Source organism: Scatophagus argus, chromosome 7 (assembly GCF_020382885.2).
Source record: "Scatophagus argus isolate fScaArg1 chromosome 7, fScaArg1.pri, whole genome shotgun sequence".
NCBI classification, from domain to species: Eukaryota; Metazoa; Chordata; class Actinopteri; family Scatophagidae; genus Scatophagus; species Scatophagus argus.
The window spans coordinates 25,119,996-25,136,214 of record NC_058499.1 but is presented as its reverse complement, the minus strand read 5'-3'; the positions used below and the strand labels follow the sequence as shown (position 1 = coordinate 25,136,214).

Sequence of the window (16,219 nt, the reverse complement as noted above, 5' to 3'; positions counted from 1 at the left end):
AGTGTTTCAGGACCAGCCTCTCAAATTACTTCATCGCAGTTGACGTAAGGGGGCACAGGTCTGTAGCCATTATGACTGCAGGTGCATGTTTTTTGAGGAAACAGGCACTTAGAAAGGCAGAACGAATAAGCATGGATAATTAATTTGTGCTCAAGCTTTATTCATTTGCCTCTGTTGTGCAGAATATCGGAAGCTGCATGATGCCGTGCAGGAGATTATAAATTTTAAGTTTCATGTGGCATGCAAGCTAACTAACCAGATATTCAAATTGAAAGTTGAAGTAGGAAGTTAGCTTGTGCAAGGATAAAACTGTGTTATGTTTTTCCTTGGTTGCATTACCTGGTCCATGGAGGAACAATGTCTTGTTTCACTGTTCACTGTACTACTGCGAACAGCTGAAATGACAAGAAAGAACCACTTGATGTGACCTGATGAGTTATGATCTTGTTATGCTTTGAGCCTTAAATGTGAGCCTTATACAGTGGGACTACCACAAAATCACGGAACTCAGAATATGTTCCCTGTTTTACAATGAGGCTTGCTCATGCCTGCTTCACTTGTAGTTTAAATTGGGCTAATGGTTGTCAAACTACAACTGAATTACTTGGGACCAAAAGCTTACTGTGGTTTGGGGAACATAATTCTAAGTCCAAAAGACTGGAGTTATTTGGACCCCTTTAATACGTAAGAATAGAGCGTACTTTTGGAGTCTCATTAAAGGGAGATTTTTGCTACTACCAGCCTACCAGCCTATAAGACCCTTAGTGAGCAAAGAATTTTTAGACGTCCTTACTAACTGCTAAGAGACAGTAATTATGAAGTTATTAACTGTAACTTTTAATGGCTTAATTGAATATGGTCATGGACCTTATGGCATTATCAAGTGCTTTATAAGATACCAATCTGCCATTTAAAGGCCAATATGCATGTTAATAACAATTTAATTAAGCAATTAATGGATAATTTGCTTTGCATTTCATATGTATTATCACTTTGTCTGTTTGTTTATTTGGTGCATGTTCACTAAGACTCAGAGGGTTCAATCAGCGACATGAGTCTTAACATCACCGTAGACTTTCCATGTGTAATCACTTCAGGGAGGTAGACAGGGAGGGCTCATGTTGTCAGACTTCAAGAAGCTAATAGCTTTAAAATGAGTCTTAACTGGTGTTTAATTCACCAACAGCTGTTGTGCTGGTTAAAAATTGTGCAAAGGGCTGGTCTGTTTATTGGACCAGGAGGAGAAATTAGTTCTGCTGATGCCCATATTCCCTCCCAGGGAACCATCTGCTCCACTTCAATACAATAGAGGGATTTTCTGAAGGAATAAAATGCTTTGAACGCAACAGTTTCTCTCTCTCTCTCTCTCTGAGAGGGCTTTTGGTTAAGGTGTCGTATTTCCAGACAGCACTGCCACACAGCCAGTATGCTGCACATTTAAAGACTGGTTCCTTTTGTTGAAGATTGGACCATTTCTATCATCATGATGGATCATGGATCATCACAACACCTTCAAAATGAGTCTATAAGATTATACCAAAATGAAATGCATATAGATTTGGACCAGAGTAGGAGAAAATCACTTGCTCAGGTCTCATAACTGGAATCTCTTGAAATTTAGTTGGCTTCAGGCCTTGAAGTTAAAGGCATGCTGCTGGAGCCTTTAGCCACCAGGGAAACACCAAATGGAAAAATTAGATATTTGAAGTCTGTCTTTAATTTAATTTCAAGGTCTACCAAGTAAAAGTTTTCATTTGTTACATTTGTTTATTTGGAAAGTAATTCATACAGTGTATCAACCAGATATAAAAATTGTTAATTTACTTTCTGTCTGTGATTTTTTTTGTTTTGCACATTTCCACGTTGCCAATTATATTAGGTTTGGCTCAAATTGTTTGGAGATATTAAGAAGCTTTGTTTGATATTTTTCTGTGTAGGAAATTCGTTTTTCCCAGAAACAGCATTTCTGAATATCTGAATAATCTATCAAATACCCTATCAACAGTTTCACAGGGACCATTTCTCCAGTAGGTGATAAGTTGCTGCTGAATTCTTAAATGTTTCCATCGAGTGCAGTGAGTCCCATTCACATTCAGGGTCTTAGACTCGTAACAGAGACAGAGACAGAGACAGACATCCACAAAGCTGAACAAATAAAACCTAAACCATGGATATATTCTCTAGAGTCAAGTGAGAAAATGTTATGTTAATGTTATATAATTTAGAATAGAAAATAATTTAAAACGACCTTTAAATGAAGATTTAAATTGTGCTAAAGTAAAACTGGGAGGATAGGCAGTGGAGACAAACCAAATGTCTTGGCCTTTCATGTGGCATTTAAAGTAATTCATACTCTACATACATTGTTTATTGAACTGTAGCTCATAGCAGATGTTTACAGCACACCAGCTATGGTGTAAACCTGTTATGTGGGAAAGTAAGAAGGAAAGAAAATAAAGATTTGTTTTTGTTTTGTTTCAGTTAAGTGCAAATGACTGTCCTAACTCTTCTGGCTGTAAATTTGATAGCATTAAAAATACAACTGAGTGGATAAATCAGCTTGGGAGCCCATTGATTATTGTATCCTAAATCTTCGTTGCTCACTGGATGTAATATCACTAACACTGAAGAAAGAGTGTGAGAAATGATGCTTATTTCAGAAAAGAAAATGGGTGACATGAAAGTTGACCGCAAAGAGGGAGCAGCACGCGTCCAAATGCCATTAGTCACAGGTCTTATCGTGGCCCTTGGGGACTCGCATCTTGTGGCCCTCAGGATCAAATCTTCTTTAAAAGAGTCTTTGTTCGTCTCTCACCTTTGTCTCCTTGAAGTTCATCTACCACAGTTTAGAAAAGTCCCTGTTATCAGAACAGCACCACACTGACGACCTGTTTATTTCACAATTAGTTATTTCAGAAAAATGTTTTTATTTTCAAAAGGTCAAAGGTGAGCATCTTGACAGAAATGCCGTACTATATCCAACCTATAATATTTACTGCGTTTTTCATAATTTGTATAGTAAATTGGCCGTGAAAAGGGCCCGGTGGTTCGTTTATGCTTTGTGAAAATCAGCAAAAATGAAGAGTTTGTCAGTTTGGCTTAAATATTTAAAAAGAAATATTTTCCACAACACTTCATGGGTTTCCATATTTTACAAATTCTCGGGTAACCTAGATTACGCTTAGCTTAACATTGAATTTCATTCGATCAGTTTTTATGCTGGCTGCTTGCTGTGTAGGCCTGTTGTGTAGATAATTTGGGGACATCACATAAGCAGCGAAACTGAAAAATCCGAGTGTCTGCTAAAGCAAACAGAGCTTAATGTCCACTGTCTGCCTGTTTGAGCAACTAGACTACTGCCATCTTCTACAGTGACGACTTTCTCCGTAGAATCGAGCATGGGACGTTCAAGGGCGGTGGGTGTTCTGTGTTTCTGATCATGGACTTATTTTTTTTTATATTCTTTCAAGCCAACGGGGGACATTTAGGAGTTCAACGTGATCAAAGGCGATCAGAACAAAGCTGACTTTAAGTCTCTCTCCCTCTTGAAATAGTTTTAAGCGGAAAGGCCCCCCTGTCTGCCCAACTTGTAAATGGAATGGCGCATAATTGGTGCCGTTTGGTGACGCCGATGATGCAACTCACAGATAACAAAGCAGGATTAAAAGAAGTGCTCAAGTGCCGCGTTTTAAAAATAATTTTTAATCTTGTATTGGCCTAACATATCGAGTTTCTAGACCTCAAATTGTTTTGTTTACATATCTCTGTCAGGCGTGGAGTGTCTTAAATGTCGGATATTTATCCTACCTATCTAATACATATTCCCACGACAGAAGAGACATGAGCCTGGAATACAAACCGCTGTCAGAGATCTTGTTGAATAGCCTAAATCGTGTCATTAAATGCATCATCACATCCAACAAGACACGTTGATAAAGCGCGGTGTGAAAGCTCCGCTCCAACAGGCAGCGAGGAGCGGATGAAAGAGCGGACAGCCGACGCTCGCTTCATGCTTAACGGGATCAGAAGAGCGCCAGGCCAAGGTCACATTTAATGAGTGTGGCGTGCCTGTGTTTGGGACAGGACCTTAGCATTATTACTGTTATTGTTTTGCATTAGTCCAACAACAAGTCTAAAGCCCTATAGAACTGCTGAAATATTTTATTATATATGTTATATCACTTTTTCCAAACGTCGTATTTGAATGTCAGATAATGAATTCGTTGGGAGAACAAATGCGTTTCTTTTTTCTTTTCTGATTGTCGTTTCTTTCCTTCTTTTTGTCAAATTTTTGCGCATGGCTAAATGTCTTGCATTACCTGATTTGGATTTTTTTTTAACTTTATTTTTTTTTAGACAGTAAGAATACATTCATCCGGAGCTAACACTTTATGGTTTATCACTAGGCAAATTGTTTATTGTGATGAAAATGTTCCTTATCAATTCAGAAAAACGTGCACCACAACTAGTGTCTCAGTGTGTTCTCTTACTGGATCACGCAGCTCATTTGTATTAGTGAAATGATATGATTTTGTATCAGCTCCTGTCCTATCAACAATCAGATAAATAAAGCAGCCTTGATAGAAGCTGCGGGCAGTATAACGCAGTATAACGCTGTATAACGCCGTATAACGCCTTTGGACTGAGGTCCAATCACCAGTGACTCGGAGGCCCGCTGACCAATCCCCTTACCCTGAACTTTGTGTTCAAAGCGCTTCATGAGGAGAACCTCAGCCCATCTCTGAGGACTGAACTCGTGTGTGTGTGTGTGTGTGTGTGTGTGTGTGTGGAGGAGTGACTCAGTTGTATAAAAGCACAGCCTGAGAGTGTGTTCTTTAGGTTCCTCCTTATTTTTTCCCGAACACTTCTGTGTCAAAAAAAACGGCAATAAACAAGAAGAGGAGGAAACTTTTTATCCTGATCGGACAACCATGATGTTTCCCTGCAGCGCTCTGCCGCCTCCTCTCTACCCGGGCTTACTGCGTCCCCCTGCGGCTCTCTCCCCGTCCCTCACCCGCTCACTCCCCTCAGGCTTCCTGGTACAAGACATCCTCCGACTGAGCCAGCCTGTCACTTACATACATCGGACTTTCTCATCCAGAAGCCCCGGGGATCTCGTGGCGCTGAGCCCGGGGCCAGACGCTTCTCCCCGGGTGTTGGAAGCCAGCACAGAGCGCTGTCTGCTTCAGAGCTCCAGCCACCCGAGCCGAGGCAGCCCGGGCTCTCCGCAGACTGCCTGCCCGGACTCCGGCCACCTCAAGTTCGGCGTCAGTGCCATACTGGCACCGTCCACACGCAGCGGTGAGTAAGCCACAGTGGTGGCTATGGTGTACACTGTAGTGCTGCAGCTGTTGGTAATGAATATAAAAATGTTTATTTATTTGCATATTATTATTATTATTATTATTATTATTGTTGTGCATCATTTTGAAAACTGATGCTACTCTGTCCCTACTGCTGACATGCTGACAGCAGTTTTTAGGGCTCATATTCAGTAATCTGATATCATTTATCAGAATACTGAATATGAGCCTTAAAAGCTGCAGGCCCAGTATACTCATAAATGTCCAGTTACTGAATGTGCATGAGACTTAAAATAATTCATTTATGAATTCAATCAATCAGATCTTTCTTCTTAGGCACAATAATAAGAGGCTGTAATTCCTTTTTCTGCATTTCTGCTGTGTGCCTGTGGTGGTGATGTGTTTTTCTGTTTCTTCTGCTTTGAAACGACACAGATGTGAAATGTGTTTGTGTTCTTTTTTCGCTTGCTTCTCAGTCCAGAGCTTCCAAACTCCGAAGTCCTTCCCTTTGCCTTTGTTCGACGGAAACCTCCATCCCTTCATCAGAGCTTCCTACGTCACAGGTTGGTGGACTTTGCAGTTCCATAAACATACTGATGTGAGCAGCTTCACAACTCTGTTCATCCATAGCTGATTGATGTGAGATGCTGATGGTGTCCTCCCATAGAAGAAATCTTTTTATGTACATGTATCTTCACATACATTTAGTACATACACATAGGTGTCACTTCATGTTGGCCACTAATCCATGTATATTCCTTATTTTCACTTTGGCCTTCCACTCGTGTATTTACAATATTAATCCTCAAACAAGACAAAATCAGCTTTTTGTTGTAGGTTAGCTGTGTCTCGACTGAAGACCCAGAGATCAAAATATGACAGTCCTGTTTGGAAAACACCAAATACTAATACGCACATTAATATTAAGAATTAAAGGTTTGTGTTTCGCTGAAAAGCAATTTGATAAATTTGCTTGCCTCATAGCAAGAGGGTTCTGGGTTCGAATCCCGGTCTGGGCCCTTCTATGTGGAGTTTGCATGTTCTCACTGTGCCTGCGTGGGTTTTCTCCACTGAAGCTTCCACAGTCCCAAAAACATGCACATTAGGTTAACTGGCTTCTCTACATTACCCCTATAGGTGGGACTGTCCCCATAACCCTGCAGAATAAAATGGTATAGAAAATGAATGGATGGATGGAGGGAATAAAGTGCTTATTTGGCACAGGAAATAAGATGCTATACAAGAAAACTCTGATATCTTCATAATTCCATTTTCCTCTCCTTCACCCACAAGCAGCATCTCAGCGATGAGCAAACAAGCGGCATAACAAGGCTTTTCAGTGACACATTAAAGGAAGTGGTCATAAGGCTAAAAAAAAAAAAAGCAGTTTAATATATTGCATTTAAAATAAAAATTCATGTGGAGCTCTACTCTCGTTAATAATTAATAACTTTCCTGCGCTGGCAAACTCAAGTTATTTACAGGACCATGTATAACGGCTGCATATAAACATGAATTCAGAGAACTGATCAATAATCTTTAAATCATTAGAATTATTGAGTCACGAGCTTATAATGAAGGTATGTAATTCCGCGTGCCTTACAGTAGTGGTTCACAAACGTACCCCCACTGCCCAGTCCGATAAACTCAAGCGTCTCTTCATCAGCACCACCGTTTGTATTCAAAGTGTGTTCACTTAAATTCATTTCAATCAATTCCGATTATTAATAATATAAAAGTGGATAGAATATTGGGTGTGACAGTGTTTCCATACAATTGAAATGTCGACCACATGGAGAGGTAGAAGCTGGAAGTTCCAACCACTTATTCATTTACTTTGAATCAACTGTTTCACCTCACCTGCTCACTTTTTTACACTCTTAATTGCAATAATGCCTGACTTTAATTGTTATAGCTGTATGCATATGTGGGCGTATTTTTGATATCAAGTTAAACATTGCATTTTTTCAAATTAATTGAGATACTCTGTAATGTTTCCATGTACCCCTTGCAAAGGTAGAGGTACAAGTACTTCTGGTTGGGAGTCACTACCTTACAATGCATTCTACATGTCTGATTCAAGGAACATTTCAAACTGATGTTGATTAACATGTTAATAAATTAGCTCTGTGATTAGCTGCCAACCTGGCCATCAGATCGGCGTCAGCCCCGTGCGACCCTCTAATGGATAAGTCGTGATAACTACGGGATGGATATGAATGTATTAATTAATCCTGGGCTTTCATTAAAAATGGTAAAACATTATAAAGCAAGACTTTTTTTTTTACACTTTTGTGGGAGAAAACATTAAAATCAAGCCTTCGAGCACACGATCCTGGAAAGTGCTTGCTCATGGGGGTTTCGTTGGGTCCCTCTGTGCCAAAAATCAAGTTAAAGGATTTGCTTGGAAAGTGTCATGAGACAGCTTTTTTTGTGATTTGGTGCTATATAAATAAATGGAATTGAATTGGCTATTGGCAAAGTTCAGTTGGATTTGAACAACTTGTGAAAACTGCATTTTAGCGGCTGCTGTGGACGCTGAGGTCTCACTTGGCCGTTTGGAGCCTTGTCAGCCTTTTAGCATGGGAATACCCTGGACAGCATGGAATCAGCTCCGCCAATTTGAAGGCCTATTTAAGTGACGCACTGACTGCTGACATTAGCACAAGTTGTCCTAATCTACAAATTAGTCCAGTTTGTCACGGTCTAAATATATTAGTGCCGTTTGTCATGGTCTAAATGTGAGGCGGGTATCTTCCCAGCTCAGGAACTCAGCGCCTCTTCATGCATCGTCATTTTCCCACCAAGCCCCTCTGCTGGCCCACAAAGCTCCCAGCACCATGACCAATAGGAGCCAAAACCACACACACACACACACACACACACACACACACACACACACACACACACACACACCTTGAAGATTTGAGTTAGTTATGTTGCTCACAAGATCCTAACTTCACAGGTTTGAATTTATTTTGTTGATTGTCCAGTCAGAATATTGTTCAATTCAACAAAATATACAATATATGTTTTTGTACATTTAGACTGAATATTCTTAATTAAATACTTAAAAGGAGCTGTATGACACTGTGAACAGCCCTAAGCCCCTGTATACTCTAAAGCTTGAGTGAAGACTCTTTAACAGCTCTACATAATACTGACCTGGCTTTAATGGGCCTGTAATATACTGGCCTGTCGACGGCCTTTTCCACTCAATTCATTACAACACAATCAACTTTCTCTATGCATTTGCAGCCTATACAGCCCCCTTCATGCTTCATTAGAGGCAGTGTGAGCTGAGCTTTGGAGAGCACATCTCATTAGCATAGGCTCTGTTTCCACTGCTGGACAAATTGGGCTTTTAAACACCAGATTTCAGGCAGAACAAGTATATTACAGGCAGCATCAGGGAGCCTGACTGTGTGATGATGATGGAAACGAGAAGGGACGACGATCTTCTGACAGCACTGACAGACACAATATTCTCACTACTCAGAAAAATCCAAGCTTATCTGCCAAGTCAGCATAAGACAACATTAAAACTTTTATCCATTCAGAAACTGCCTTTCCACCATCTAAGATGCAAAGGAAACCATAAAATATTATGGACTGATTTACTGATTATATGATTTCTAATGTTTTAGAACCTGGAGATGCACAAAAAAAACTCATATTGTTAATATTTGAGCAATCATAAATAAATAATAGATGTTAATAATGGCTAATTTATTAAAATGTCTGAACAAGCTTTAGTTCCTGGTCCTGTTTAACAGTGATCTGGGTACTTTCTCACAAATGGCTGATGCTGATTTACCTTTAGATGATTTTAAATCCACTTTCTTGTCTACATAGCATAGGCCCTTCAGAGGATTTAGCATAAGTTGTAAAGACAACCTTTGGATTAACGAATCTATTTCCTCTTTTAGACAGAGATGCTGTCTGAGCCAAAGAACTAGTAACTAATATAATAATGCATGTATGTTTATTAAATCCGTACTCTTTCTTGTGTTTTGTCCCTCCAGCTTCCTCCTCTGTGGTTCCTGTCCCAGGTACATTTTCATGGCCCCTGGCCCCAAGAGGGAAGCCCAGGAGAGGCATGCTGAGGCGGGCTGTGTTCTCAGACCTCCAGAGGAAAGCCCTGGAGAGAACCTTCCAGAAGCAGAAATACATCAGCAAACCAGACAGGAAGAAACTTGCCAGTAAACTGGGACTTAAAGACTCCCAGGTACACACACTTTATATCATGAGTATTGGCAAAGTATTTTGTACTCCAATGTTCTTATGCTGTGCATTTAAAACTGACCTTGAAGGGACATTTTCTGTCCATTTGTACCCCAAACCAGTTGTGAGTTGTCAGTCAGCTGAGTAGTAACATGGAGGTCAGTGATATTTTCTCTGTGTCCTGTGAAGGTGAAGATATGGTTTCAGAACCGCAGGATGAAATGGAGGAACTCAAAAGAGAGGGAACTGCTGTCGACGGGTGGCTGTCGCCAGCAGACCCTCCCCACCAAAACCAACCCCCACCCAGACCTTACTGATGTAGGCAGCACCTACTGCCACAGGCTGGACAGGACTGTCCCAACCTGCCAAGGACAGCTGGACAGCCAGGAGCCACATCTCCACCACCACCACCACCATCACAGTCCTTCTTCTCCATCAGAGTCCAGCAAACAGTCGGAGCTCTCAGAGTCAGACAGTGAAGAAATCACAGTTTCATAAGACTTTGATAGATTTCTAACAGTCCACTATAACGTCACACCGTCAGTTGTGAAGGACGACAGGATAAAAAGTTAGAAACTGGTAAATGGAAGGAAATACCATAAGTGTTTGTACATATCTGTATTTTCTCAGCCTTATTTCTCAGTCACTGTACAAATTCAAATTCCTGTACAGCTTTGTTTATACTACTTTTTTGATGTAGTTCAGTATATGTATATATAGTAAATAAAGTATACTGAGCTGTTTTAGATATTTGTAGATGGAAATGTTTACAAGTCTTGCATATAAAAATGAGCCTTTCCATACATATTTGTATTCTTTATATTTTCTCAAATAAATCTTGAAAAGTCTCATTCTGTGTCAATGTTAATTGTCCTTATGATACGAAACCACTGGAACATTATAATTAAGTGTGTGACTGCAGATAAAGTACTATACAAATGCAGTCCATTTACCATTTAGAGTGACAAGACAGCAATTACATCAGCAGCACTAACAGATGGCGCTGATGTTGGACCAAAAGGCCTGGCTCACAATCTCTGGTCCAGTTCATCCCAAAGGTGTTGGATGGGGTTGAGGTCAGGGCTCTGTGTGGGCCAGTCAAGTTCTTCCACACCAAACTCATCCAGCCATGTCTTTATGGAGCTTTGCTTTGTGCACTGGGACACAGTCATGCTGGAATAGAAAAGGGCCTTCACCAGAAGTTGGAGGCATAGCATTGTCCAAAATGTCTTGGTGGCTTTGAGATTTCCCTTCACTGGAAGTTAAGGGGCCTAGTATGGTGTATTTAACCACAAACAGCATGTCTGCATGCAACTTTCTAACATGAACAGAAAATAAGACAAGAATCAAATGCGACACTTAAATTGAGTTCATCTGAATTGCTGAGACAAAAGCCTGAAACTTGAACTTGAAGATATATGTAAAATTTCCACATTAAAATGTTTGTTTTTACATACATATGGTTGTGTGCTTTCATTATCCAAAAGATTTCCAGAAATCCTCAAACCTAGAGGGTTTAAACATTGGATAACAAAAATAAATCGGCAAACTCAAAGATGGATTGTTAAAAAAAAAACAAGACTTTATTGCCATTTTCCACTATGGATTATATGGAAGGAAAGCTGGAGAGAAACTATCCAAGACTAGTACTGACATTTGAATTAAATACAAAAACAACGTTTTATGTTTGTCTTAGTCAACATTCGGCTACAGAGCAGATGAGTGATAGTGACAGGATGCAATCATCCTCCTCATTGTTTTCATCAGAAAAACAATGACTTCATTAAAACATCAGATTTATTAATGTAAACTTTATTTACATGAGGGCAAAACAAACAAACAAACAAAAAAAAAACACAGACTTCATGCCATGCTTGTTAAGCCTACAAACACAACAGAGTGGCTGCTGTTAAATAACTGAAGGAAGGTGTTAACATTACATACAGTATTTACAGCCAACCCACAGCACAATCCGACACAAAACACAGCTGTTCACCGCTCTGCTTGGTTCCAAGTCCTGAATGAGGGGGACACATTCTCCGTCCAGACCAGCAACATCAGGATGGGATAAATTGTGCCACTTCTCACCTCCAGACTAAAAGCAGTACTTTATAACCATGTCTCACCTGAAGTCTGCAGGGTTTTATTTGATTGGAGGAAAAAAAAAAAAACTGAAAACTTGAAGAGGACCAAAAACCACTGTGGCTTACCAGAAGGCCACAAAACACTTTCAGAATAAAAAAAAAACAAAGATCGTTTCACTGTGTATGTAGAAACATAAAACTTCCTTCAACAGTTTGACCCCATCAGAGGTAAACAAAAGACAAAGGGCTTGATGTCACTGTGTAAATGCAGTTCAACTTATTTCGTGGCCCTATTGTTGAGGCAAAAATGTCTGAAAATGATAAAAATCAGACATTAAAGTAAATGCAGGCAGCTTTAAAGCCTATTTGCACTGTGCTATTCTCAGAGAGACATCAACTATTCACTAAGAATCACTAACGTGGATTTTTTTTTTCTTCCTTTGCTGATGTAAACGTCCATCACTTGATGTCCCCAGTACAAACAGGACTTCAGCTGACATCAGTGAGAATTACAAACGCATACTATGACAGTGTTCAGCCACAACGGGACGGTCGCACGCTGCATTCAGACAGCCACTAATCTGACTTCAGCTCTTTACAGCAGTGCTTCTCCATTCAAACACAGCAGCAGCAATGATGTGGTCATTCAGGGTCAAACATGAATGTTTCTTGACATTTGTTTTTTTTTTTTTTTCATCCTGTAACCACGTGAGGAGCGCTTCTTAACAGTAAAGTTGTTAACTACCTTTAAATATGTACATGAACATCTTGTGCCATGATACTAAACAGAGGAGGAGGAGGGTAAGTTCACTATTTTATAATTATAATACAGTGAAAAGTGTACACAGGAGAGCGGAGGGCGGGGCGGGGTGGGACAGGACAGGAGGGTGGGTGGTGACAGTTTATTCATCTAGATGAAACTGTACAGACTGAGAACAACAGCTCACTATGTGAATCCTACACCCACAACATGAAAACTCATTCCTAGACCCCGGACTCAGCACTTCAATCTGTTTTGTCCTGATGATCGACGGCTCCAAACCCAAACATCTTTCTGACTACGGTAGTTGGAACACTAGCTAAAAATACTTTGATGGTTTCTGCAGAGGCTAAAAATCTTAAGTCACAGCCTTGGTTCGATCTGAATGTACTCAGCTACAATCAGAGTGGGGCGCATTTGATTTCTTATATCTTACAGGCACAGTGGGTGAAGTCAGGTTGAAACTTGGAGGAGAATTTGTCTGTTGCTACCTGGTTTGTCGATACAGAGGGGTGGACTTTAGTGTCAAAGTGCTTTCTATTTCCATCTAGCAGAACATTAATAAAAACACAGATTGAGTTAAATTTATTTTCTACCAGCCGAACGCCACAGGCTTTGCTGAAAAGATGAGATGCTGTCGAGGTGCTCCTTACTGCCGGTTGCTCTTTATTCTCTCCAGACGTTTCTTCAGGTCGTCCAGGTTGGCTGCCGGTGAAGCCGAGCGGGTGTGTGCATGCGTTGGGGAGTGCGAGTGTGCGTTGTGTTCCTGTTGGTACAGCTCTCTGGACTCTTTGAGCTGAGACAGCTTGCTGTGGAGCATGTCGGTGGACGAGGCTACCGATGGCTTTGAGGACAGCAGGGAGGAGATGGGAGGTCGCTGCTGAGGCTCATCCTCGCTTCCTCCGACAACCTGCTGCAGGTGGAGAGAGGAACAAGTTCAAGAGATGTACTTACAGGAAATAGTACTTAGGAAAACAATATATACTCCTATATTTGGGTTCAACAATGTGAGGAATGTATCTCATTTTCTCTAACCAACTGCAAATGACGTTTAAATTAAAATTATTTTCTATAAATGACACTAGACACCTGTCAATGTGGTCTACATATATGTTTTACCAAGCACAAACTTCTTGTTTCTAAAAGAAGAATAAAATAAGAGATCGGGGCACAAAATCTAGTGATAAATAAAAATTAGGAGAGGGGAAAGGGAAAAAGATCAAAAGAGATGGAAAAAAAGAAGGAGAAGGGTGCTCTCTAGTGGACAAACACTGTAATGCCAACAAAACTAACTGCTTCTCACGCACCTTAAAATACTTTTTTGTTTTTTTTAAATCCCTGGTTACCTATCAGCTAACATGTACAGCGGAGGTACACAGAATCCAGAGGAACACTACAGCCCAACACTGACCTTATAAAATGGATCAGGTGTTGGTCAAACATTACCAAACCATATTAAACACAGCTTCCTGTTCAGCTCCCTTCCTTTAAGCAAACATTTGTAAAGCTGCTGCTGATACTGTTGCACATCCTGCTTTACAATATATGCATTTTATTTCTGACATTGACTTTCAAAGTTAGAAATAATGTATGGCCTAAACCCTTGGCAACAGCATACGTTTTCAAAAGGAATGGACGTTAGAAGTCATTAACATCAAACCTTCCATTCTGCTTTTGATGTAGCAGAAGTGAAGCGGTTTGATGAGATATCTGGGTGCTTGTTAGCATATTGAGGAAAGGGCATCAGCTCTGACTGGGACCTGGTCTGTATTTGGGCAGAATAGCTGTAAAAGTAAACCTGAAAAATATTTCTCAATTATCAGCACCTACAGAGCCCATTTGAGTATGAACCCTTAGAGTTAGGAGGTAGTCTCTAGTTAGATTCACACAGAGAACTTTTGATGCAGTTGTTGCATTCTGTTTTGTGTAATACAAAACCAAACCCCCAAAAGCCAGCTGGGTACACAAATGTTAACAGGGATCTAAATCAACAACACACTTTGTAACAGAAATCAATATAGTTCAATAGACTGAAGCGACAGCTGTGAAGACAGTGTGTGCGCGTGTGTACACCAACCCTGGAGGTGTTTTCCAGGCCTTGTCTCTGTCGGAGGATCTTGAGTCTCTCATAGTAAACAGCTGGTTTCAGCTCCTCGTTGTTACTGCTCAGACCGGAGTCCACACCATGCTGAGGGATCACTGCATAGACACACACACACAGCATTACTACACACTCCTGTGTTGGTTCTGACCAACGTATGCAGTGACTGCTGCCAGTTGCACCTGCTGAGGTCTGGATGCGAGCCTTGCCCTCTCTCTCGGACTCGATCACACGGAGGCCTCGCTCCACGTAGCTCTGGAAGAACTGGGACGTGTTTTTGAGGAAAGGCTCCAGGTCTGCGTCCGAGTACTTCTGTTTGTACTCGTACAACTCCGTCAAACCCTGAGAAGATCAGAGAGATGATTTAAACATTATGTAACAACAGAACGTGTTATGTAATACTAATACAATTTTAACACAAACATCCCTTTTAAGTATTAACAAGAAGTATAAGTAAGTATATTAAGAATGATTTGAAGGTGTTTATGGAACTGACCTCTTTAGTATTCTCTTTGGAGCCAATCTTCTTAAAGATTTCAGACAAAATATCACTGACCTTGGCCTTTGACATCCGATCCTCCTAGGAACAAAATATGATGGACAAATTATAGAGACATATCTTATCACAATTATGCACCAGAACTAATTTGAACACAGTCATTCTTAAGACAAGAAGCTACTGAAGGTGTGTAAATCCTTGACGGGAACATAAACAGCCACAGCCACTGAAGCGTGTGTTGTGCTCGGCTCACCGTGCGCAGACCGGTCTTCTCACTGCCACGGTCGCTCTTGAGTCCTGACAGGTTTCCGGAGTGTTTGACCACCCTCCTCAGGTGGGCCTCCAACTCCGACTCATTGCGATTCTCTATCATTGATAGGTGGTCAAGGATCTGTTGGAGTGTGTTAAAACATAGATTCAAACACTTGAACACTAATATTATATATATCTCATGTTTTATGCAGCGTGTGCGTTACCTTGGCCCCGGTGAGCTTGCAGAGTGTGTGCAACAGAGTCTTGAGGGTTCTGTGTGGGACGTCACTCTTGAGCTGTTTGAGTTTCTCTTTGGGGAAAACCTTCATGAAGTTGTGGACGTCCAGTAAGATCCGATCGAGGTTGATATTGTTGATGGTCTCTGGGAGGAAGCGGATCATCCTCCACAGACACTGCACACACACACGACAGTCAGTTTGACATGTATGATGCGGCATTTTGATGGTCAGCACTCACAGAATGCGTCAAGGTTTTCTGTGACAGTCCTTACCTTCATGACCAGTTCAGAGAACATGGGGGGACCTGCTGTCGTGACTAAACTGTCCTGAAGCAAAACCAGCAGAGCACTGCAGAGAAACAGGAGAAGATGAGGTCAACTACTCAGGTTAAAATAAAACATTTATTTAGCTTGCTGCAGAATTCTGTTTTGTCACTGTCAGACTGTTAAATTCAATTAATGACAAGAAAAAAAAGATTATCACACCAATAACACTTCACTGGTACTGGAGGCTAAATCACAGTAAATTAACACAACAAAATTAAGCATAAAACAGTAATTTGCATTTAAGAACTATTTACAGAGAAGCAGCACACTAAATTATTGCACAAAAGGTATGCAGTCACATGGATGCAACAATAATATAACAACGTGGTATATAAAGCCTGCTTTTGGGCTCAAACGTAGCTCATATGTGTCTCCTTTGTTTGGTTCCAGCCGCCCCCTAACAGTGATCTAATAAGAACTGTATGGAATTT

General features: G+C 40.7%; 2 protein-coding genes across 5 annotated transcripts in view; one reads left to right on the top strand and one right to left on the bottom strand.

The window, feature by feature from the left end:
• Window positions 1–4,784: 4,784 nt before the first annotated feature.
• dbx1b (developing brain homeobox 1b) lies at window positions 4,785–10,140 on the top strand. The gene is made up of 4 exons (XM_046394380.1): window positions 4,785–5,301; window positions 5,780–5,866; window positions 9,329–9,531; window positions 9,717–10,140. Exons 1-4 carry the CDS (start codon window positions 4,932–4,934, stop codon window positions 10,023–10,025), a joined length of 969 nt encoding a protein of 322 aa, XP_046250336.1. The 5' UTR covers window positions 4,785–4,931; the 3' UTR covers window positions 10,026–10,140.
• Window positions 10,141–11,086: 946 nt separating this feature from the next.
• ckap5 (cytoskeleton associated protein 5) overlaps window positions 11,087–16,219 on the bottom strand; it is a 35,126-nt gene continuing 29,993 nt past the window's right edge. For 3 of the 4 annotated variants that reach the window (XM_046394420.1, XM_046394419.1, XM_046394422.1), the window contains 7 exons: window positions 15,735–15,810; window positions 15,448–15,636; window positions 15,225–15,362; window positions 14,969–15,052; window positions 14,655–14,814; window positions 14,449–14,570; window positions 11,087–13,284 (listed from right to left, as the gene is read on the bottom strand). In XM_046394420.1, the coding sequence (XP_046250376.1) occupies window positions 13,021–13,284; window positions 14,449–14,570; window positions 14,655–14,814; window positions 14,969–15,052; window positions 15,225–15,362; window positions 15,448–15,636; window positions 15,735–15,810 (1,033 nt within the window). In that variant the 3' untranslated portion in view covers window positions 11,087–13,020. The remainder of the gene's footprint in view (window positions 13,285–14,448; window positions 14,571–14,654; window positions 14,815–14,968; window positions 15,053–15,224; window positions 15,363–15,447; window positions 15,637–15,734; window positions 15,811–16,219) is intronic. The other variant, XM_046394421.1, reaches the window with a different exon arrangement.